The sequence below is a fragment of the Camelus dromedarius genome, chromosome 26 (genome assembly GCF_036321535.1).
Source record: "Camelus dromedarius isolate mCamDro1 chromosome 26, mCamDro1.pat, whole genome shotgun sequence".
In the NCBI taxonomy this organism is placed as follows: Eukaryota; Metazoa; Chordata; class Mammalia; order Artiodactyla; family Camelidae; genus Camelus; species Camelus dromedarius.
The window spans coordinates 19,211,031-19,235,602 of record NC_087461.1 but is presented as its reverse complement, the minus strand read 5'-3'; the positions used below and the strand labels follow the sequence as shown (position 1 = coordinate 19,235,602).

The window sequence follows — 24,572 nt, the reverse complement described above, 5'->3', positions numbered from 1 at the left end:
AGAATTATATCCCCAATAACAGCAATTAGAGTGTCAGTAATGACTGTAAGTTGTAGACAACATTGGGAGTAGCTAAGGAGGTTTTAATTTTTTAAATTTGGCTGGAAAAACTGGATAGCAGAGTTTTAATTGGGCATCTTTATAATTGCAGAAAGAACTGGCTGTCGTCATGGGCCGTGTTGCAGGGTTCCTCTTTGCTCTTTACCAAAACTCAAGGAAGTAGCACAAGCTGGGTGAGTATTTCTTTCCTTTGGAGGCTCCATGCATTCAGATCATGTGGGTGGTGGTGTAGCAGAACTTCGCAGAGTGTTCCAGAGTTCTTGCTACAGCTCAAGTGCAAATAAGAGTAAGTGGAGGTTTCTTAGTCAAAGATGTGTTTTGACTCTTAAGAGATAGAAGATGGCTACTTAAGAAAAGTCTGATTCATTGTATTGTTAAAATCTGTTTTCTCCGTTGAACTGAAAGGTGGCCTTACTGCTTGGCGTTAGAGAACGAATGCGTTCCTTGGTTCATCTTCAGGACGAGAAAGCTTTCCTGTATTTGTGACTTTGCTCTTTCAGATATTTAGTCAGAAAATAAACAGCCAAGTGGCACGCCCCATGAATCTGCCCCTTGGACACTGGTCGCGTGTCCATGTCTCCATAGGACGTCAGCCAGCTTTTAGAAGAATGAAATGTCACCATTACTTGTGGGATTTTGAGTGTTTACTATCATTGCTCCTTGGTTATTTGTAATACAAATACCAAAAATTACGATTTGTGACACATCATAATAGCTAACACTTTTTGAATGCTTAAAATGTATTAGGTACTGTTCTGAATGTGCAGGATGGTGTATGTATTATCCTCTTACCTCTGGGAGATCAGCTGTTCATCACCCCCACACCCCCTCAGAGATGAGAAAATGAGGTGTAAAACAGTTAAATAACTCCCTGAAGGTCTTATAACTGCTAAGCAGCAGATCTGGGTACCATTCTGGCTCCAGAGTCCATGCTCTGGATGTTTCCAAAATAGGTTTGGTAATTAAGTTTAAAGTGTCGATACTTAAATAAAATTTTAAAATGAAATTAATCTAATTTCTGCTTTATATCTTACTTTAAACCAGTATTTCTTATCATTACTGAGTTGCTTTAAAATTAACAGGACGTGTTGACCTTACGTTTGATGAAAGAGAAATTCACTTATAAAACTCAGGCAAATTTTCAGTGTCTTCATTTATAATGCAGCCGTGTAACATTGTTCTGAACCAGGAAAGCCACAGAGCACACTAGTCCTCAGATTCGCTGATACAGCGACCCCCATATCTGCTGGATTGAGCTTGAGTGTGAACGTTCTGGAACATTTCACTTTAGCTGCGCTCATCCTTTGGTTTGTTCTCTGGACAGCCAGTGCAGTGGAACTGACCCGTGATGTGCTTTCTATGTTAAAAGAATGAAATTTTGTTTTGACTTAATCTTAAGGGAAATTGGTAATTATTTCTCCTTTTTCTCCTAAGGTAAAGCAGGGCACTTTTTGGGTTTGTAATAATGCATTTTTAGAAGACTGAAGACTAAAAGACTGTGCCTGCTTGTGGCTCAGCTTTTATTTGAAATTGAGTAAAGGAAATGGATGAAAGAAAAGAAATGGAGAAGCAATTAGAGACTAATAAGTAAGAAAGTTCCTGAAGAAAGCAGGATAATAGGTCATTTATTTGGTAATTATTGATCCTTAAAGATTGAAGGTTGTGATATATACAGATAAGGCAGGTAGACAGACCATTGTGGTCAGTGAGGCATCACTGAGGTAGGCAGATTTGTATGTGACTTAAAGAAAACAAACATTTCTTTTTAAATTTGAAGATGTTAAGTGAATATGCCGGCGCAGAACCATTAGTACAGGCTGGTGGCATTTTATGAAGTCCTCTTGAAGACCTTACATACTTCAGAACTCATCATTAAAACTAATGCTGACAGAGGGTGTGAGGTATTTTTGTTCATCAGCTAAAATTGTGTTGCTGGGTTTCCATGTGGTAATAGCAGAAGCATAGTTTAAAATTCACTGAGCTAGCCAACTTTGAAATTCTAGAATTCTTAATGAAGTTTTAACTTAAGGATTCACTGTTCGAATTTTTGCCTTAAAATGAAAATTTATTAATGCATTATTAATAATATAAGTCACTTCAGATTGGTGTCATTAAATAAAATGTAGTCACACTGTTTTATAATCTTGGAAACTAAACAGATGATAAGATACTTGGTTATATAGTCAAGTCTTAATTTTTATTTTACAGCTAATTAAAAATTCTCAGGCTGCCTTTTTCTTCCCACATGTAATACATATTAAGGGAATAAAAACTAATTTAAGTGGACTAAGTAAAAACAAGTAAGATTATTCAAATAAAATTGTGTGAGTATGTATAATATATTCTGACATGTAACATTCATAAATATTTTAAATTGGTGAAATATACAAGATGCTCCCCAAGTAACTCTGTAATTAGGATTGTTCAGAAAGGATTTGAAAGAATCCTCACTTTTTCTCTGCTAAGTCACCAACTAGATCCATCGTAGGTAAAATGTATCCTGTTTATACAGTGAAATCCCATCTTACCTGAGGCTAATAGTTAAGCCAAAAGACAAAAATCAGCTGTAGTGAAAACTCCCCTGAGTGTCTCTCAGGAAGATGCTGTCAGAAGTCAGAGCAGTTTTCCCTTTGATGTTGGAAGAGATTGCTTTTCCTTCAGTTTGGCTTGGACGTCATGTTAAGGGGCTACAGCTTAGAAGGCTGGTTCTTGATGGAGTCGTTCCCCACTTGGCGCAGGAACCTGTACTGAGACCCACTGGAAGAAATGGCCAGTTCAAACCTTACACCTACTCCAGGGTACCTGTTTACCGATGGGACACTGAGCAAAATCATCTCTGCTGTTTGAAGCTCTGTTTTAAAAAACATCCATGCTTTGTGTTTATTTGGGGTTTCACGGATGGTTAAGATTGAGTGCTCATTGTACGTACGCTGCACCAGCTCCACCGTGAGATAAATCACATCGAAGCTCTGTCATCCAGAAATCCAGTGAGCCTTGCCTTCTCCTTCAGGATTGGTACTTGCCACCTGTTTTTGGGAAAATAGTGGTTTCCACTGGGTTTTCATGTCAGTTACTTAAAGTACACTGGCCTTTTTCTTACCTCCTTTCACATCATTTGTTCAGCAGACATAAAAGCCTGCTGTGTTCTGGGCCTGGTGTTAAGTTTGGGGCCTCAGGAGGAAATAACGCAACCCCTGTCTTAGAGCTTACGCTGTAACGGGGGACCAGCCAGGCACAGCCTCAGTACGACACAGCACTGTGCTCCCTCTCGAGGATCCGTCATCCTGTGCCCTGAGTATGTCAGAGTCACCCCACAAATACTGGTACTTGTTCAGGTTCATTTATACAAGCTTTCAAATTTCTAAAAGTAGTCACTTCTTTGGACCAAGTAATACTTTGTTGTGGGGCTGTCTTATGCATTGTGGATTGTTCAGATGACAGTAGCATCCCCACCTCCCATTGTGACAACTGCAAACGTGTCCATACATTGCCAGATGTCCCCTGGGCGACATAGTCACCTCTGGTTGAGAGCTGTCCTGGAGGAAGGGGAAGGCCAGCTGGATGGTAGGGCCCTTCCCGAGAGAGGACGCAGGCAGGCAGGGGACACAGCCCTGCCGGCCACGTGGAGGAAGCTCAGGTATTCTGAGCAGGGGCTGGGTCCGAGGGCGGGGGGCCTGTGACTTCTCTGCGCCAGCCCTCAGGTCTCCGCTGTGAGCATAAGGGAAACAAGTCTGTTTAAGTTGCATAAAACATTCATCTTAAAAATAACAAAGTCAGGAAATATTCTACGATGAATTCTAGGGCCTTCGAAAACATTTTGGAAGTCTAGCTTCACTCTATTGTGTCTGCCTGTGGAGTGGTATTTTGTCCTGTCGTTTCCACCGTGGTTTTGTCCTGTGTGCCATCTTGCCATTGTGCATCGTAATGACACCATCATTCTCTCCCTTCCCCATCAAGTCGCTCTGCCGCCAGGGCTCAGCCTCCGAGCTCTTGCTTTCGCTGCTTTCTTCCTGGAAAGACTCTGTCCGCCGCCGGCCTGCTGTCGCATGTGTAAAGTCTGCTCCCGTCTCAGCTGTCACTGTATGTGTTTGTTGCATGTCCCTTGCCACAGTAATTCTGTTTTCTTTGCTGTGGATATGTTTGAGCAATAATTACAGTAGAGAAAAGCAGGACTAGATTTTGAGAAATAATGGATAATGAACACAAAATTTGGCCAACCGTATTGAAGCATTTTAACTAAAATTCCAAGTCACATCATTGTATTTATGTTTGGTCACCGTATCTTATTGGGTTGGTTATTTATACCTTAGCTTATAGCTAACCATCTGTCTACAGAGCATGTCATGACAACAAGTTAAATTAAATTGATTTCTATCATTTTGTTAAATGTATACAGTTAAGTTTTATAACTTTTGGGATATATCAGATTTGCTCAGAAAGTTATTCCCATAACAGCTTTAAGATTAATTACATGTTGTTATTTTTTTTGAATGACAAATGTAGTAAAGAAGGCAAAGGCTTTGCTGAATTGTTAAAATTTTTGTTGTGATTTTTATTATGATTCCACTAATTAAATTCCATGAAATACCCTAAATTTTGTTTTGGTTCCACTAATAAATTCCATATAATATCCTAAGTTTTGTTCAGTTCTATTAAGTATAGTATTTAAGTCCACACTGCTAGCTGAAAAGATGAAGTGAAAGGGAACAGGTGAAGTTGGACCACTTACTCAGTGTGAACCTGCAGGCAGTCACTGACGTTATGAATAGAGAGAGAGCTATCACAGGTTGGTGGGGGAGATCCGTTTCCAGTGACAGACATAATTTGACCTGAAGTATTTTAGCAAGTGAAATTTCCTGTGACAAGTCTTCATGACTTTAGAGGTGACAGCTCCCCAGCCTTTAGCGATTTTAAAACCTCCAGACCTTAACAGTGACACAGGAATGCTGTTTTCTAGTCTCAGTTAACAGATTAAACAAAAATTTAAGTTAGTGATGGCAAGATATAGAGTAAGTCTGTATTAAACATAAATTTTCTGCCGTTTGCTAATCTTTTCCTTATCTGGCTAACAAAATGTAGTAGCTAAGTGCTTTTCCTCTCAAACCACCCTTGTCGGCTGTCTTCCCCTTGTTTTCGCGGTTCCTCATGAAGTTGCCGAGGCTTTTAGACCGTCTGGCTCTTGTTTTCCTTTCTGACAAAGACTGAATGAAAGAACATGCAGCTCAGAGTTTTGTTTTCACAGGTTACTGTTAGTCATTGACAACATACATAGTCGATAAGGAAATACCTCTTGAAAGCACAAAATGAGGTTTAGAGAATGTTTATTAGGTGGAGAAGAATTTGATTGTCTGCCACGTGAAGAATATTGCCTTTTGAACACATCATTTTATGTTAGTCATGGGTAGTCTAGGATAAATTCCAAAAAACAGAATTGCCAAGCCAAGGTCTGCATGTGTTCATAAATTTGCAGATGCAGTGTCACCAGTTTCTCCTCCCTGGTGGTTCGGTTTACACCCCACTTGCAAACAAGGGCCTAACACTCTACAGCCTCGCCAGCAGTTTTTCATCAAATTTTTCTGTTGTTGTTACACTAATGGGTGAAAAAGGAGTTTAGTGTGGCTTTATTTTGTATTTTTCTTATAATGATGGTAGTTGAGCCATTTTGTTTCCTTTTCTATGAACTATATATTCATGTCTTATAGACAGTTTTCAATTTTAATTTAAAATAGGATTTATAATATAAAAAGAGAAGAATTTGAGGTAATCATCTGTTTGATTTATTGTTAATAATATAAAATTGGTCTTGATTCTTTTTGGATACACATACGGACATGAATATCACATAAAGGTTTTTCCTTTTTTCTAAAACAAAGTTTGGGAGTAACCAGTCCAAACCAGAGTTCACAGTGGACCTTAAGGGAGCGACGATTGAGATGGCTTCAAAGGATAAATCCAGTAAGAAGAATGTATTTGAGGTAATGCTTTTTTTTCTAAGTATAATTCTCATTCTTAACCATAGTAATTTTATGTTCTGAGCTATTTTGGGAAATAGTCTTTCAGTGTGACTAGTTAGGGCAAAGTTAGTCATTAAGTCAGTTTTATATCATAATTTAAGGGAAAAAAGCTGATGTAGAGATGTGGCTTCATTTGCACAAATCACTGGATCTCAGACTACGGTTACAAGCCTTTGTTCCACGAGTCTTGCCTTTCCCCAGCAACAGTACAAGGGTGTGGTTTCCTTTACCTGCCAAATCTAAAATTAAAAAATAAATTAAAACCTTTCCACTTGTCATTCAAAGCCCTGCACAGCAATATGTGACTCTGTATCAGTTACTTATTGCTGCATAACAGGCCACCCCAAAACTTAGTAGCTTAAGAGAAAAACCACTTTGTTCGCTGGACGCGGCCTGTGCCGGGCTGCGTGATTCTTCTGCTCCCCCCCGGGGCTCCAGGCACCAGGGTCTTGAGGGGCTGGGTGCTCAGACCCCATGTCCCAGGCTCGGTGCCAGCTGTTGGCTGGGCTTTTTCTCACCCGGGGGGCCACCCAGGCTGCTTCACACATCAGGGTCCCAGAAGGGCCCGAGTAAGAGCTGCAGGGCTTCTTGAGACCTGGGTTTAAGAGCCAGAGGGCAGTGTATTCTGCTGGCGAAAGCAAGTCAGAGGCAGCCAGCGGTGCAGGGTGGTGGAGGAGCAGCGAGTCCCACTGTAGAGGGGTGTGCTGGGTGCAGAGGGCTTTTTGAGACAGTCTTTGCAAATAATCTTCCAGACCCCAACCTTCCTTGGTAGCCTCCTGTCTCAGGCCTTTCCTGCTTGTTGTCTGGGCAGACTGGAACGGTTGGTGTTTCCCGAGTAGAACCCAAGTTTTCCTGTCTCAATGGTGTTTACTCTTGATTAATCTGCCTCAAGCATCACCTGCTAGTCTCTGCTCGTCAGATGTTTCCTATCTCCCAAGACCCACGAGAAACATTACTGCAACACTGAGGCTGCTGCTTTATGCTTTTAAAACAGCATTTATTTCTGTGTACCCTGAGTTATCATCCTCTCTGTAAATTATTGCCCCCACTAGATGATCAAAAAGATTTTTTGAAGCAGAGACTGCATTTTCCCTTTTATTTAAGTAAGAACCTCTAACAGAATATCTGACATGCAGTGAATAGTCAACATTGGCTGATTGGCTTGGCCCACTCCCTAGAAAAGTCACGCAGGAAAGGAGGTCCCTGTTTCCTGAGCCGGCCTTGTTCCGTTCCCGAATGAAAAGGATCCCTCCCGTGGTCAGATAAATTTGGGAAATAGTGTATATTTTAATCCTCTGTTAGAAAGTCACAGTGCACCCTGGAGTATCAAAACTCTTAAGTCTTGAAGGACAGAATTTGGTTTAACTCTCTTCAGTCCAGTATTTCCCAAGTTAATATCACCTAGTGGAGTTTTTCTTTTTTCTTTTTTCTTTTTTTTTTTGAGGAATACGTTTTAAACATGACTTCAGGAACTAGTTGAGGGATATGTCTCAGAATGTTGTTTGGAAAACATTGCCATATGTTCCTCTGGGAAAAAAGAAATCAAACATTTACCAACCAGAAAGGAGAAGCAGTGCTTTCTACGACTGCCTCAGCGTTCTTCCCCAGCCAGGTGTGGGGAGCTTGAGCCAGAGAGATTACACATAAAGTGGTTGTTGCCTTCAGATGGAGTCACACACAGTATCCTTACTTGACTTCATTCTTGTTTAACAGTTTGGTAATGTTTCTGTCCAAAGTGGGTATGATGTTTATTACATCTTTGTACCACTTCATTACAATTCCCTGTTAAAGTGGAAATGATGAAAGTCTAACTCATATATTTTCTTTCTACATTTATTTTTTTAACTAGAGAGAAAAAAATTTCTCAGATTTGTGTGAAAATACCACAGATTTTATTTCTTTACAAATTATGTTTCAATTCTAATTTAAAATGTAATGTTTGGAAACTTGAACTTTTAAAAAAATTGGTTTTTTTTGTTGTTTGGCGGGGAGTAGGTAATTAGGGTTATTTCTTTGTTAATGGAGGTGCTGGGGACTGAACCTTGTGCGTGTTAGGCATGCGCTCTACCACTGAACTCTACCCTCCCCTGAACTTATTTTTTTAATGATAAAGTATAGTAGATTTCAGCAAGTTTTATAGCATTTGTGTCATAGAGTTTGGGTTCCTAACTTACTAGATTTTCATTGAGAATCTGTTGTGAGAAAAAGTCATGTTTTGTAAAATAAGTCAGCTGGTGTTGCTTTATACTAAAACAAAAGATACTTCATCGCTGTGTAGTACAGTAGCCTTTCATCACTATTCATGTAATATATGGCATCTAATTGTCTCCTGGTGGTTTTGTAGGCTTTGAATTAAATGTATTTATTTATTTGGTTGAAAGCACTAACCATACTTTTCCCCTCCCTTCTTGTCTTTAAAGCTGAAAACCCGTCAAGGAACAGAGCTGCTGATTCAGTCTGATAACGACAGTGTTATTAACGACTGGTTTAAAGTTCTTAGTGGTACCATCAGCAGTCAGGTGTGTGTTCGCCTTAGGTAACTGTTTTCACTGCAGACCTGGTTTTCTTTTTTGGCTTTCTATCTGGTTATCGTGTGTCTAGTTTGCAATATATGTGAAAAAACACTTTCTAAAAATACGTATTTTGACAGAGGTGGGAAAAGCAGTGGTCCGTTTAGCAATTCCCAGGGGCTAATGAGTGATTTCACATTCTCATTTATAGAGTGTTTGCCACCCGTGGGTTTTCGCATGAGGCATTGGTTCAAAAAGAAAGTAGCTCAGGAGGCAGGGACAGTCACACTGTGCCTCGGGCGTGGTGTTCATGGCGTGAATGAGTTGGAAATAGTACTATTTGGTAGAAACAGGTCCCGAGCAAAATGCTGAAAGGACTGAAGCTGCCGTCTCTTTTCTTTCCTCGTGACCTTTCTGTTCACAGTGCCCTCATGTTCCTGGTAAGTTTCTTCTTGTGTGTATTACAGCCAAAAAGAAGCCCAAGTGTGTATTCTGAAGCAGCAGCAAGTAGGGGCTGCGCCTCCTTAGACGGTGCGTGTGTCCTCGCTCCCTCTCCACGTGGGGACGCGGCTCCTGTCTGAGCATCACATGTCAGTGACAGAAGTGAGATGAAGCGAATGCTTATGGGAGGGCGTGATCTAGTCTAAACCAGCCGGAGATAGAAACAGAGCTGGGGGGTCACTGGCTTCAGGACAGGAGGGGGTGTCTTTCACGGACTTTGTGGGTGGTGCCTCATCGTTAATAAGGCTTGAGGTCTTCTCGAGGTGTCCTCCCTCTGTGGGCCTCAGCTTTTCTACTCATCACAGAGAGGTTGGACCGGAATGTCTCCACGGAGCCTTGTAAGCGCCAAAGCTTTACGATTTACCCAGTTCAAGGCATCCGGATTGGAATCTGAGTTTTCTTCACCTCTTCCGCCTCCAGCTTTTGCCTCTTCTAGCAGACTGTTCACCAGTCTAGATGTGAATTCTTCCTTCACCATTTGTAACGTTGTATCTTATGACATTTCTGAACCTTGTCCCTTTCTTTCCATTTGTTCCTGAATCCACAGACAGGCCTTTGGATGTTTACAGTAAAAGTAGCCTCCTAAACAGTTCTCCTCATTCCATCTCATCCCCCACCAATCCATCCTTAACGCCTCTGCTGTATGAAACTTCCTTGTGTCACGTTTATAATCCTCTCCTGCTCAGAAACCTTATGTGATTCCCATTAAAATTCAACAGCCTGAACCCAGTGTGTCTTTACAAATGTACCTTCTCCCCCACCCAATATGGGCTTTCAGCTCTCATCTCAGTGCCCTGTTCACTACCCTTGAGAGCAGGGATGCCACATTCACTTAACAGACGTGTGAGCACCTCAGGCACCGGGGTACAGCTGCACCGCGCCTTGTGCATGGAGCCTGCAGTCGAAGAGAAGATGGCTGAGGACGGACCGCTGCACGGTCTGCATAATGAAGCGGGATGAGGTTCGATGGTCAGCGATGTACAGCACACTGCTAACATATGCTGATGAAGTAGGGCTGACCTAGTATAGGGGTCAAAGGACGCCTTGCAGAGGAAGTGGTTTTTTAAATGAAGGCCTAAAGGATCAGGGAGTAAGCCAACTGAAAAGAGAGAAACATATTACTGACTATAAAAATTTCAAATTGTACACTGTATGACAAGAGATGGGCAAGACTTCTTCCAGGAAAATTACAAAACTTTACTGAGAGACATTGAAGAAAACTTAGTTACATGAGAAGTATGCCCTGTTCATGGATTAAAAGATTCAATTATGTAAAGTTACAGTATTCTTCCAAATGAGTTATAAATTTGTAGATCTGAGAGTTTTGAACCTCATTCAAAATCCCAGTAGGTCTTTTGGTGGAACCTGGCAAGTTTCTAGAATTCATATGGAAATGCAGAGGACTAAGAACATCTAAGACACCTGTGAAGAAGACTTGCTGAATCAGATGTCAGGACCTTATGAAGCTGTGTTAGCTCCTGCAAGGTGGTATCCTTACTGGGGTAGACGTACAGGCCTGTGGCAGAAAAAAGAGCCTGGAAACAGACCCACTTACCTGTGGACACTCTGCGGCCAGTAGATGTCCAGGGCGACACTGGAGCCTTCCCTGCCCTGCACACAGAAATAAGCTCTGGGTGGAGTAAGGTGCTCAGCGTGAAAGACAGCAATGTTCTTAGCTTGTAAAAGTGACTGTTACAGTTAGTCTGTACGTAAGTTCTAGGATTTCTTTCCATTCCTGACACCGTGGGTCTGTGAGTAATGAGTAACTGTTGACACCCAGCGCAACTTTAAAAGACTGTCTGTGTGAAACAGTCAATGTGCTGCTGCTAGTTAGCTTTGTCGTGTACTGTTACCGAGAATGTGACATTGTCCTGTTCTGTCACCATAGATTATAGCCTCACCTTTTACCCGTTATAACATGCTGTCATTCAGTGCAGTCGGTCAGAATGAGGCAGGACAGCCTCATCCGCAGGACAAGCCCATTATCCTGTGAATTATCAGCAATTGTTTCTTTATTGAAATTCACAATTAATGCCGGGGGAGGGGGGAGGTATTTTTAAAGATGTATCAGATATCTAATCACGCACCCTGCATACTGATTGGTTCCCTAAAACCATTCGGAAGAGTGGATTGCTGATCATTCTGAGAACTGCATCCAAAGTGGTATCAAAAGTAATGTGCCTGGAAAATCTCTCACCGACAGACAATAGAACCCGATGAAACCCTTGAAGAGGAGACGCCAGATTCACCGGGAGTGGAAAAGCACGATAAAGAAAAAGACCACAAGGATCTGAAAAAATCCCGTTGTAAGTTTCTCTTTCCTGTTTTGCTAGTGATGTGAGAGGGCTTGTCCCTTAGCTCTTCAGAGATTTAAAGTGCAGGAGCCGAGTGGGGTCTCCACACTGCGGGGTTTGGAAGGTGCAGCAGTGTGGTCTCAGTGTTTCATTCTCTCTCCTCGTTACCTCCTTGTCATCTGTCAGCCTCACCGTGTGCACCCCCATGGCATCGTATTAACTCTAAGATACTGTGATACTTAAAACAGAAAAAAATGCAGACAACAGAACGTACTTCTATTGAGGTCTCTAGGAAGCTGAACTTTACTGATTGAAAAATACATAATTACTATTTAAGACCCTGGATAGACTCTCACATGCTCAGAAGTCAGGGGACGTATATGTAGCTACATACTGGGCACCAGGCCGCCGCCCCTGACTGGATGTGTCTGTGAGATGTCGCTGCCCACATGTAATCTCCAGATCGCAGACACGCACAGGACCAGAGCGAGCACCAGCAGTTTTAAGGATCGCGTTTGCTAACACAGGCCTCTTGTGAATTACATTGTTTAAATGGGCCATTAGCTGTGACCCTGAACTTTGTTAAATCTATCTGGACAAGTCCACATGTAACTAAGAATTTTTGGTCTTCATATTAACTGAATGATTAGAAAATCAGTTCTCCTTTTCTTCTTCCACATTCGAAAGAAGTTTAGCCTGTTACCGACACTGTCACCATATAACAGTACAAGCGCGTGAAATTTTTATTATTTCAGTTCTTTACTAATAGATTGTGCTCTCAGCTTTTTTCAGTATGTTGAAATTTACTTTTCAGATTTTTGTGATTATAACAAAAAGAAAACCTCGTGTGTGCAGGCGATGTAGAACATTTTCCAGGGGACCCCATCCTTAGCTCAGAGTAGAGTGACGATGGTGGGTCGTGGTTAGCTGCAAGTACAGATACTGCGGATGGGGGTGTGTGCACTTAAGTCCCCTGACCCCTGGTTCAGCAAAGATGGAGAAGGGGTAGGGTTTTGTTTATGTTTATGCGTTTATCTTCTTCCTGATCATTTTACCTTCTAAAAACTGATGGAGGGTCCAAGGTTATAAGTAATGTCATTAATGAAACAATGAATATAAATTAGAGCAACTTAGAGAAGTCTTGGCATATGTACCAAAGACGCAGTTTGTGGTCAGTGTTTAGTGATAAAAATGAAGTGTCTGGTTTATCACTTGGAAATTGGGTCTGTGTTAGTTTGATTCTTCGTGTGTTACCCTTAAGCTGTATTAAAGTTAGAATAACTGAATTTACATGCTGTGGTTTTTATATATGAGACTAATATGTTTTGAGAGCTAGGTGGAAAAGCTTTTTATCAAAAATTTTATTTTATGAAGTGCTTAATATCTGTCTGTCTTAAGCCACAAAAGTATCTAGCATAGATTCTTCAGAACAGAAGAAAACCAAGAAAAACTTAAAGAAGTTTCTTATGCGACGCCCCACTTTGCAAGCTGTTCGTGAAAAAGGTTATATTAAAGGTAGGTAGAAGTGGTGTTCATAATAATGAACTTTGGCCAAAATCAGAAATAAGACATTTTAAGTTAAAAGCTGAAAAAATTTCTAAACAATAAAAATGTTCTCATTCTTTATGCATAAAGTTACCAGGTTCAGTGATTAAAATACATTTGAGTAATTAAAACTGATTTCTTTCCAGTATTTTTTTTCTTTTAATTTGATTTTAATTTTTTTGGTGGGGGGAGGGAGATAATTAGGTTTATTTATTTTTGGAGGAGGTACTGGGGATTGAACCCAGGACCTTGTGCATGCTAGGCATGCACTCTACCGCTTGAGCTATACCCTCCCCCCCTAAAATTGATTTTTTGATGTGCAGGAAGAATGTATTTTCACTAAAGCATTGAACAGACATCAGCACAAAATGAGGTTTTTAGAAACCCTGCAGCAGAGGGACTGCACAGATGGGGTGGGCTGTGCGGCAGAATTGTGGAAGACGTGACAGTAAAGATTCTTAGTTTTGAGAGGCACAGGTCAGAAGGAATTTTTAATAAATAATCACTAACAGTAGGAAAAAAGAAGGAAAATCATGGACAATTTTATTCTGGATCATTTGCCTTCAGTGCTCATTTAAGGTAATTTTAAAATTAGAAGGAGATTTTTTTCCTAATTAATTTTTACATCTGTTTTTCATGAATAAGAAACATACACACTAACAGGATCTTTTCTTAATAGGAAAGAATTCTTTAGAATCACATATACTTGTATATATTGCGTTTAATTCTTACAAGCACGTTTAATCTCAAAGATAAAATTTCCAATATGTGACTCAAAACAGAGGCATTTGTTAATAAATAAAGATGCAGGTGGCACAGGGCACACCACATATCATACCTGTCTCTGGTTGTGGAGCATCTGACAGAGACCACCGCCGGGCACCTGCTCGCAGAGCATCTGAGTAAAGTACACAAATGAGTTTCGTTAAAAAGATATTTAAAACTTCTAGGGAGAGTTCAGCTAATTAAGTGATTCAAATTAGCAGCCTTAAAGAGTTAAGGATAAATAGGTACTCCCAGGTAATCCGTGTGAATTTAGCATATTGAGCTTAGAAGCTTAAGAAAAAAAAAAGCCTGACAAACAACCAGGCCTTTTCAGTGAGAAATAGAGTTGTCACTTTCTGGTGGTGGTCACCCACTTCAATCCTGTGTTTTGTTTGTTTTCCTGAATATTTAGCACTAATGCGGAATTTCAAAACTGTTGAGTTGAGAGATGACTAGAACAGACTTTGATATATTTTGTGAAATCAGATGTTGGCACACGATGGGCATGCTTTAATAGCTTAAAAAAATATTTTAGCTCACTGGTAGAGCACGACACACACACACACACACACACACACACACACACACACTCACACACACTCACTCACTCACTCACTCACTCACTCACTCTTCAGTACTTACTAAGTGGTAGGCATGAATTCCCGGTGGCATTCAGGAGTTACAAGGTCCCTGTCCCTGTGAACCTTCTCCAAAGATAAGAGATGGACAGATAATCTAGAATAGGGATGACTGCTCTGAAGAATCTGGTGTAATAATAAGATGGAGAGTGAGTGAGGTTGGGTTACCTTAGGCAGGACAGTCAGAGGGCTTCTCTAAGGAGGGGACATGTTAGCCGAGACCAGGAGTGATGAGACAGAGCTTCCCCATGGAAGACTGATCTCTGCACAAGGAGTAGGAAGTGAGAAGGGGGTCAGGCTGGAGTGGGGGTGTCACGGAGCTCAGTGCAGCAGGAACTCGTGCGACATGGAGCTGGAAGGGGTAAGCAGGCTGCAGGGCACACGGGCGTGCGTCATGGTGACCAGTGGCTGCGTGCAGGGGTGTCCTTCTGTTGCACTGTGAATGGTTTAGCTGTTTTGTGAACTAAATTTTAAACAGATGATTCATCTTTAAAAATCTCTTTCAGATCAGGTATTTGGAGCCAATCTTGCTAATCTGTGTCAGAGGGAGAATGGTACCGTGCCAAAATTTGTGAAATTATGCATTGAACATGTTGAAGAATATGGTAAGAAAATGACTTTTTTTTAATGTTCAGCACACCAACCCATTGTTTTGGCATCAAAAATCCCTAGGATTTTTATGATTTTGTGTGTTGCAACTGGAAGTTCTTTATAGTCGTAAGTTGTTAAGAAAAGCATCTTTTTTGCAAAAGAAAAAAAAAAAGCCTTGCATTTTGTACAGTTTCAAATTAAGACCTCTGCAGGCATCTGTTGAGTGTACTTATGTTTGATTCAACGTATGGTATTTCTGGAAGCTGTTTGGAGTTGGCATTTGCTTAAAATGAAGAAGGTGGTGATTGTGAAACTGACTTTATTGAGGAGTGATGGGCAGAATAGAAGATGTAAGGAGATAGTATTTATTTACTAAGAGAAAGTTTCTTGTGTATATAGTAAAAAGGAGGTGACATTTTGAAGCCAACTGTTAAGTGTCTAAATAGACAAATCCTTTGAATGTCATTTCCTATAAGAGAAGTCTGGAACTAATTTCTATTTTGGTTAACTTTAAACATGTTTATAATATAATAGTATCTTGCCTGTAATAACATTATCTTACATCAATACATCATCAAGAACGCCTTGTGTAATTAATACATTTGCATCATATTTAATTCCTGCCAGTCACAGATCTCTTGTCTGACTCTTGTCAGCAAGACGCAGAGACACCAGGCTACCTGCCTTTTTCGGAAGTTAAGTGAACAGCACATTAGCTAGTGTTAAGTGTGTGCATCACTATCATTTAATGAATATTTGAATTTTTTAGGCTTCTTTGTGTGAATTTCAGATGAGTCTCTTCTATATATAAAAGAAATGAATAACTATCAAAGTATCAGTTTTTATAGAACCGTTATTTTAGTTGCCTGCTTGTATTAGGTTTGTTTATTACAAGCACTTAATAGGACACACACTTTCCAGAGTGCATTAATATGTGCATTCACATTACCAAGTGATGTGCAAAGAAATGGGGCTGATTTTATCTACTGGTTCCTTTACTTTGTTATTGTTGTTGTAGTTTTGGCAAGGGGAGGCAGTTAGGTTTATTTATTTATTTTGTAATGGAGGCACTGGGGATTGAACCCAGGTCCTCGTGCGTGCTAGGCACGCGCTCTGCCCCTCAGCTCTACCCTCGCCCCTTTCCTTTCCTTTTTGACTTACCCCCAGGCGTTTGCCAAAGTTTATCTTAAGTTGCTAGTATTTCAAGTTGAAGACGGTTTCCTCAAGATGGCCGCCGGTGTGCCTGGTAAACGCAGCAGGCTTGTTGCTGTTTATTAAACAGTTGAGGGTGCGCCTCCACCCCTCTCTTCCTGCCAAGCGCCCATAAAAAGCCATTTAGGGGAAAAGAGTGCCATTTGACTTTAGGCTAATGTTAATAAATAAAAATTCTAAAACAGGAAATATTCTTTAGAAGAGGCCAACGAATGCTTTTTTTTTTATATATGTATATTTTTATGGAAGTACAGTCAGTTTACAGCGTTGTGTCAGTTTCTGGTTACAGCACAATGCTTCAGCCACACGTGAACATACGTATACTCATGTTATTTTCATGTTCTTTTTCACCATAGGTCCCAGCAAGCACTTTAAACATAAAATTATTATTTGTCGCCTAGGTTTGGATGTTGACGGGATTTACAGAGTTAGCGGCAACCTGGCAGTGATCCAGAAGCTGAGATTCGCCGTCAACCATGGTGAGATCACATTCCCCATAGTTACGTACAAAAGAAGCACTCATCCTGTTAGAATTGATTTAAAACAACTTCAGAAAATGTCCTGTTCCTACTGTTTTCCAGATGAGAAGCTGGACTTGAGGGATAGCAAATGGGAAGATATTCACGTCATCACTGGAGCACTCAAAATGTTTTTCCGAGAATTACCGGAACCTCTCTTTACATTTAATCATTTTAATGATTTTGTTAATGCGATTAGTAAGTATGTAATTCCACTCAGTTTTTCCCCTAGATGTTGAAATCTGTGCAGATTAAGCTGCTACAAATTCTGTTTGAACATACTTTAAACAAGCTTTTTCCAGATTGTTTTACTCCAGAAATTTTAAATGTGACCACCAGATGTCACTGTGCATCACCAAATGCCAGGTTCCAAACTAATGACAGTTCCACGCAAAATCTCCAGTTATTGTCTTTTTTTCAGAACAAGAACCAAGACAGCGCGTCTCTGCTGTGAAGGACCTAATCAGACAGTTGCCAAAGCCAAACCAGGACACGATGCAGGTTCTGTTCAGACATCTCAAAAGGTCAGAGTCACCACAGAGGAGGGAATAGTTGGGGGCGGGGGGGACAGGACTGCACGGATATGAGAGGTGCTGTGGGCCCCCAGGGCCAGGGCCGCACAGACCCGAGTCTCTTTGCCTCTGTAACGTGAGAGAGAACGTCTCTGTGCACCCAGTTCCTCGTGGGGAAAATGGTTTGGTATGAAGAATACATTCAAGTAGACTTTACATGTGAAGCACGTTTATAGACTGCCTAGCGCACAGTGAGTGTTCAGACATTGTTCCTAAAGTTAATTATAGGAAGATGTGGTTGGTTACTAAGTGAGGAATATTCAGTTAAAGTAAAGCCGTGATTGGCGTAAGTTACTACAGATTCACTAAAAGCCTCTGACAGAAAGAACGCTAAAGTAAATGATCACAGCAAGAGAGATTTTTTAAAAAAAGCATAAAACGAGTAAAACTGAAAGTTTCATCTCTGTGCCCTCATGAGATTTTCCCCGTCTGCCTAGTGGAGGAGTCACTATTTCCTGAATTGTAACTCGTATTCAAGTCTACATCTCATTTTAAACACGAAGCTGAAATATCGCACATCCAAAGTGTGTTAGACTCTGTATGATTATGCCTTTCAGCTGCGCTTATCCAAAGGCAGCTTCACATGACACTCACACTTGGTTCTCCTTGGTTCAGGAGAACCTTAGGAAAATGAGCATTATTTCTCTTTTCTAAATGTAAGCTTTATAGCACTGTTTGAAGGATTTTTCTGTATTTTTTATTTTCTCTTTTAACAATTTTTTCCCCCTTAGGGTTATAGAAAACGGAGAAAAAAACCGAATGACCTATCAAAGTATAGCGATTGTTTTTGGCCCCACTCTGTTAAAGCCAGAGAAGGAGACTGGTAACATCGCAGTCCACACCGTCTACCAGAATCAGATCGTAGAGCTCATTCTCCTGGAAGTAGGTTCCATCTTCGGACGCTGATCCTTACTGAGGATGACCTGTGGAACAGAAGCCAGATTGCTTCAGATTTCAGATCCTTATACCTGATGTGTTTTATTTTTGGACCAAGCAGTGACTCGTTGATTTTGCACTTTTTTGAGGGATCAGAAGGGAAGGGGAGCGTCCGGATGTGTGTTAGGCTCTCGCATTTGCTGCCTTGTTGCAAGTTGAGAGAGCTGTGTGTGATTTTGAAATAACTTTATCCCGAATGTTTGCATTTCCTACTCTGAATTTCAGCAAAAATCAAAACTTGCATTTCTGACCAGTCATATACACTGGATAATTTGGTGAGAATACTACATTTTTCCCCCTCAAACTGGATAATGTAGAATTTCTTCTCATGATTCGATAGGTTCATCGCCCGACAGAGCAAGACCTACTGTCTTATACTGGAAGCGCGCCTGGGCGTTTCAGACGAAATGGAGCATATCTGTCCCGACACCCATGCGTTTGTCTCGCCGGGTCCCCATGCGCCCTGGGCCCTAAGCGCTGGAATCTCACAGCCCAGGCCCCCCCACCCCGCCGGAGGCTCGCTGCCTGCTCCCCTGGAGCGTAGCAGCCTTGTGGGGCGTCCTGGGTGCTTGTTTGGTCAGCACACTAATAGTACTTACAACACTGTGACGTACTGGAGTTTAGCTTAGCACACGCCTGGGCAGGGGCTTGGGGGCTGTCTGGGCTACACTGACTTGCAGCTAACAACCCTAACTGTCCAGTACCATGCTGCGTTCTTGGTATGACCCTGTGGAAACAAACATTGTTCGATGTAAATACCGGCTGAAGACTGCTGTCCTCAGCTTTTGTACATACCTGTGTTGTATAGTCTCAGAGAACATTCTAACCCTACGTTTCTAATCACGGTATCGGTAATCTTCTCCGTGAATATTAGGTTTCCTCCAGAAATAGGCCGTTATTTGAGAAAGTTAACTGTGTGCACTTTTAGATTTTAATTACATTTACAGGCAAATCACTGTAATCCAAATGGTACTGGAAAAATACTGAGTAAACTTGCTAAATGGCAAATGCACTACAAGAGGAGCCTTTTAGATTATTTAATATGTACAGAATACCTTAGAAAAAATTTATTACAGAATTCTAACTCTGCAGTATGAATAGTGGAAACCCAGATGTAAATTAGATGGATGTCAGATGGAAAGATGACATTACTAAATTTGGGAATTTCTTTTTACATTACTAATGTAGATTGGTTTGTATAATAAAACAGGGTTTTGAAAGGTTTTGTTACAGAGAGCATGGTCTGCTGAAGATTTTTTAAAATGTATTTTTCTAGGTTAACTGCTGTATATGCAATGTCTAATCTGAATAAAGAACTATAAGAGGTTTAGAGATTTTTCCATTGGGAATGTGCATTTTGGTTTTTAGTTTTGTTTTGTTTTTGCATTTACTGGCACACAATTACAATACCTCATTTAAAAAAAAATCAACTGAACCCATTATTTCCTGTGGCAAATATGTTTTCCTCATTTCATAGCATTTCTGCTCCCTGCCAAGCCAGTACCTCCTCCACCCACCCCCCTCCCCACCCCTTCACTTCTCATTTCTTCATCAATTTGTGAACATGAATGATTTGTAACCAAGACTCTTTTTCTTAGGATTGCATTTATAATTTGCAGATTGCCTTCTTTGGGAACAAATATTTTTTGTATGAAAACCTCTCACCTGAGTTTTGTGGTGAAAGTATTGTTTGTTGTTGTGATCTTGTCTAATTGATAACAAACCAAGCTACTCGACCGCTATGGGGAAGCAGATTGTTTGGGGAAGGGGGAAAAAGCCCCCAAGCGAGAATGTCTGTGTCTGCCTCAAGGTGCCCTTGACAACGTGACAGTGTGCTTTGGACCTGGCCCTGCAGCGGTTGTGTGCCAGCAAACGCTAGACTCACATCAGTGACGTCCTTTCTCTTGGTAGTTACGGACGTATCAAAGATGAAAACTGTCCTGTGTTTCTTGTTTCAAAGTATGCATACGTGTATGTGAAGTCTTAAACGTTTTATTAGTCCACAGCTGATCAGCTTGCTGTAATACTTTGCGTACAGTGAGATCAGTGTCTTGTGTTTCCATCCTTTGTGAATTACACATTCTTACTTGTTGTTTTGTAATAACAAAACCAGTCATATTTTCCTGTCTTGACAGCTTGGTTTTTAGTAGAAAATATATTAAAGGCTGAAATAAATTGTCAGTGGAATTTTATTTACTAAATAGGCCTTCCTTCAGAATGTCATAAAAAAAGTCATTAGAAATTCAAAGAAAAAAATATATTCAAGTATGTTATTATATTCCAATGGAAGGAAAATACTGTTTAAATTTCACAGCAGTAAGAAATTTTACCTTTTACTGTAGAAAAAGTTAATTATGAAGTATCTCTGGAAAAGAAAAAACCCAGTATTACCTTTTAGTTAGAGGCAAATCTGTAGGGTTTTTTTTTTCTTATGTGAAAAGCATGAATGGAATAATTCAGCCAAACTGTGGGCCTTGCAGTTGTGTTATGTACATGTACACACACGTGTGTGTGTGTGAATGTGTGTGTCACTGCTTACATACAAATGAAAACTCATCAATAAAACAATAATAGCAGATACCCGGGGACCTGCTTACTACTTTGATTTTATCCCACGGTCTTTTGTAAGTAAGCCTGTAATACCAGCTATTAAGATAGCAGGGAGAGGAAAAAAGTTATTTCATAATTGTGCCAGGAGATTTTTTTCCCAGCTCATGGGAGAAGCTTCTAATTAAATGTTTAAAGTAAACATGTAGTTTCCCACGACACTAATTTCTCCAACATCTTCAGGCATTAAAAAAAAAAATACACAGCGAAGCCTACAACATGTCACTTAATAAAGGAAATAAAAATAGTGAGATGGGCGTCACACTCTCACTGGTCTAATAAAAGCCAACCGCTCAAATACTGCGTGTCTATAGACGTGGAAAATGGGTAGAAAGTAAGATTTTACTGAGTTTTCTGGTGTCTGAACTCCAGCCATCAGCTCTGACAACCCTCCTACAGGAAGCAGGCTCTTGTTTGAGACAGAAGGTGTTTTGAGTCCCAAGTTCAGCCTGTATGTTACAATCCTGGAGGCGGGGCACCTTGCTGTTTTTATTTTTGTTTTTAGCAGTATCCCAGTATAACTAATAGAGCCCTGTTAAATGCAACTTTAGTCTGAAACAAAACAAAAAACAAAACAAAAAGCAAAGGGCCTGCGAGACAAAATCAGCGACCTTACAGAGATGGTGATGAGAGTCTGCTGGCAATTCACAAGGCGTGAGCCCCGGCCAAGCGCAGTCGGACTCCGCGTGCTAGAGAAGCGGGCGGCGCGGAGTCCTAATGAGACGTCCTGCAACGAGAAAGACGGGGCCTTCCCCTGGAGAATCTCAATTAGGCTTCTCAACTGAGGTTTTGTGGACCAGTGGTGGCTGTAAATATATTCAGCTGGACTGAGCTTTTACAAATCAGCCTTATGTGAATATGGCACTAAAATGAACCCTTTCATTCCCTCCGAGAAAGCACTTTCATGGCCCTCGTAAACAGAGCACTTGTGGAACAAGGTAACTGTTTAACAAACCACTACAATGCGTGTTTAAGAAGTTTGGTTTCGTACTTTTTCTCATCAGCCCTCCCCTCCCTGCACTTTACTTCCTCTTTCAGCGTTTGCAGAAAAAGCAGTCTGGTCACGGTTTTAGTTGTTCATGCCGGGAGCCAAATCTTCCAGGTAGTTCTGATGGCTGTGGCTCTCGCTGTAAGTAGCAGTGAGACTTGCAAAGCTGACGTGAACCTTGTCCTAGTGATGGGATCTGTGGTGACATCAGAGTGACAAGTGTTGACACAGGAGCTCTTTGCCACAGGGCCCTTGCAGAGGTGGACGTCAGAACAGCAGTAAGGTCGTGGTGGTGACCAGTGAAGATTCAGCAGAGCTTTCAAGGCCTCTTTCTCCTGGGCGTTTTGAGAGGTGGTTTATATGTAGTCAAAAGACAAGGGGATCTTAATGCTCCATTAAAATTGAGCTTCACTGATACAGCAGGGCGGCTCCGCAGGGACCCTCACTCACGCTCGCAGTCTTACTTCATGGGGCCCAGAGTGCTTGTGGACGCCTGGAGCCTCATGGCTGGTTAGTGGCCCAGGAAGACGAGCCCACGGCTGAAGGGGAGAAATATCTGGATTAGTGACATTACTTCTATTTAGAAGTTTGTCATCAATTTAAGTAAAGCATAATCTGGTGGTGTCACATGATACCACTCGAGGAAGAAACCTGTGACTTGCCTACCAATGGTGGGCATCTGTTTTCAGGCGGAGTTGTTGGCACACAGACACTTTGGTTTTCCTTGTTTATGTCTTACATTCACCTGTTGCAAGTTGGGAGGTGGCCCGCCCCAGCAGCTGCTGTTTGCCTTCGACAGACCTGTAAGTGGCTTCTCACCGAGGCCACTTGGGACTTACTGAGGCCCCCATGCCCACAGTGTGCAGACTTCCAGGAGAGGGGGGCTTAGAGAGAAATCAGAGGCCTCCCTGGAAGCCAGCACAGCCGTGTGGAGAAGGAAGCAAGCGCTTTCTAAGCGGGAAGCCCAGTGTCTTTGGATGACATAGTTCTGACTGTGAGGGTCCCTGAATTCAACCCCTTACATGTTATGGAACCAGGTCAGATGTCACGTTTCTGACATCGGCTACGTCTCGTGAGTGTCCTCTCTGATCGTGCCCCTGTCCCTGAACTGTTATATGAACAAACGGATTGCCGGAGCATTGCCTGTTGCCACGACCGAGCCTCCTTACCGGCCTTGTCACGCGTGGAGTCCCACAAAGCCAGCATCAGACGGTATGAAATTGCCACTTGAAATAATGGGTAGTGAGGACTGAAACGTCTGCCACTGAGTAAGAGGTTGAGAAGGGAGTTTAGTGAAAACAGTCTGCTGAGATCCCACTGACTCTTCAGCAGAGCCCAGGAGTTCGTTCTAGGTGTTTAAGCACCGTGTTAACCTCTGGGGATGCAGCGGTAAGCAAGGCGGGTAGGATGCCTGCTCTCGTGTTTGTAGCTGTGAGGCTGGTATTATGACAACGGGTACATGTTTAGTTCTGACGTTCACGCTTACTGAGGAGGGACTTGGAAGTGGCTGGTTTCAGTAGCTTTAGGAGTGCGCCTGCCCGGCCAGCCACTGGGGCCGTGGTCAGGCCGGCTTCCTGGGGCTGAGCTACGATTAATTGCTTCGTGACTGGGTAGCGTGGGCTGAGAATGACGTAGCTCTTGCGTACTCGTTGAGTTGACATGAGGCTAGCTTGCCAGAGAGATACAGGAAGCGTTGAAGGCTTTGATGAAGCGTCGGTTCAGTTGGTGAGGCCTGATTTTTTAGGCAGCAGATGGATGACCTGGCACGAAACGATAAAATGTGAAGTGGGACTTTCTCAACTGAAGTGTCGGGAGAAGCCTGGGTTTAACAACGTTAGTGTGGTCACGTAAGTAACCCACATCATGCCTCCTGTAAATGAAATACATGGGAAGGATTCTGGGAAGGGGGAGGTGACAGCATGGGTTTGCAGTTCCCACATTAAAGCAACATTATAACGACATTGACAGCAAAACTAGGTGACGAGACGTCCTCAAAACCCCCAAAATACGAGCAGGTGGGGATTAAGCCCCAGCAGCTCCAAGACCTGCAGGGACACTGGTGTCGCGGACGGGCAGCCGGGCGGCATCTGACAGACCTGAGAACCCAGCATAGCCGCCGGGACTGAGGGCGTGGTCACTCCGTCCCCCAGGATGCACGAAACCAGCCTGCCAGAGATCCCTTCCAGGACCGGGCCTCACACTGGGGAGGAGTCGCTGAGAGTGGGACCCATGGGACGGGGCGGGGACAACAGACAAAGGGGCGTCCAGGTCAAGGTTGGGAGGGAGGCAGAGCGGGCAGTCCCAGGAGTCAAGCGGCCACACTTCACCATGACACGGAAACAACACAAGAATGAATCCGAAATTAACAAAGCTTTCCCGAATCCTTAGTCCCAGAAGTTCAGGAAAATTAACTTTACATATAAATGAACAAAATAATGGTCTCAAGGCCAAATTCCATATAAAGTTTTTAGGAAAAAGAACAAGAAGCAAACACCCTGTGGAAGATGGAAGCCTTCCAGGAGCACGTGCCCACAAAAGAGGAGTGATTTTTGTTGCAAAGTGAGCTCAAAGTTTTTAAGAAATAGTAAATGAAAGAACAACATCAAATTAGAATTTTAAGAACCAAGATGACAGAACTCAGGAAACAATATTTCAGAATTGTAAACAGAAACATAAGAGCGGATAGATAAAACTGATAATGCCTTAAAAAGAAGGTGTAAAGAAGATGTAAGAAAAATATTTAAAAATCAAGGAAGATTTAAAGATTTATTAAAAAGTGAAAAAGTGACATTGAAAATAGGCAAAGAAGGTCAAGCATGTA

At 41.8% G+C, this 24,572-nt stretch overlaps 1 protein-coding gene across 7 annotated transcripts in view; it reads left to right on the top strand.

Moving 5' to 3' along the window:
• Positions 1–20,740, top strand: part of ARHGAP12 (Rho GTPase activating protein 12) — a 106,640-nt gene extending 85,900 nt beyond the window's left edge. For all 7 annotated transcript variants that reach the window (XM_031444880.2, XM_031444883.2, XM_031444882.2 and 4 more), the window contains 10 exons: positions 152–233; positions 5,934–6,035; positions 8,495–8,593; positions 11,289–11,391; positions 12,778–12,894; positions 14,834–14,932; positions 16,532–16,609; positions 16,712–16,846; positions 17,070–17,172; positions 17,952–20,740. In XM_031444880.2, coding sequence (XP_031300740.2) covers positions 152–233; positions 5,934–6,035; positions 8,495–8,593; positions 11,289–11,391; positions 12,778–12,894; positions 14,834–14,932; positions 16,532–16,609; positions 16,712–16,846; positions 17,070–17,172; positions 17,952–18,126 — 1,093 coding nt within the window. In that variant the 3' untranslated portion in view covers positions 18,127–20,740. The remainder of the gene's footprint in view (positions 1–151; positions 234–5,933; positions 6,036–8,494; positions 8,594–11,288; positions 11,392–12,777; positions 12,895–14,833; positions 14,933–16,531; positions 16,610–16,711; positions 16,847–17,069; positions 17,173–17,951) is intronic.
• Positions 20,741–24,572: the final 3,832 nt, after the last annotated feature.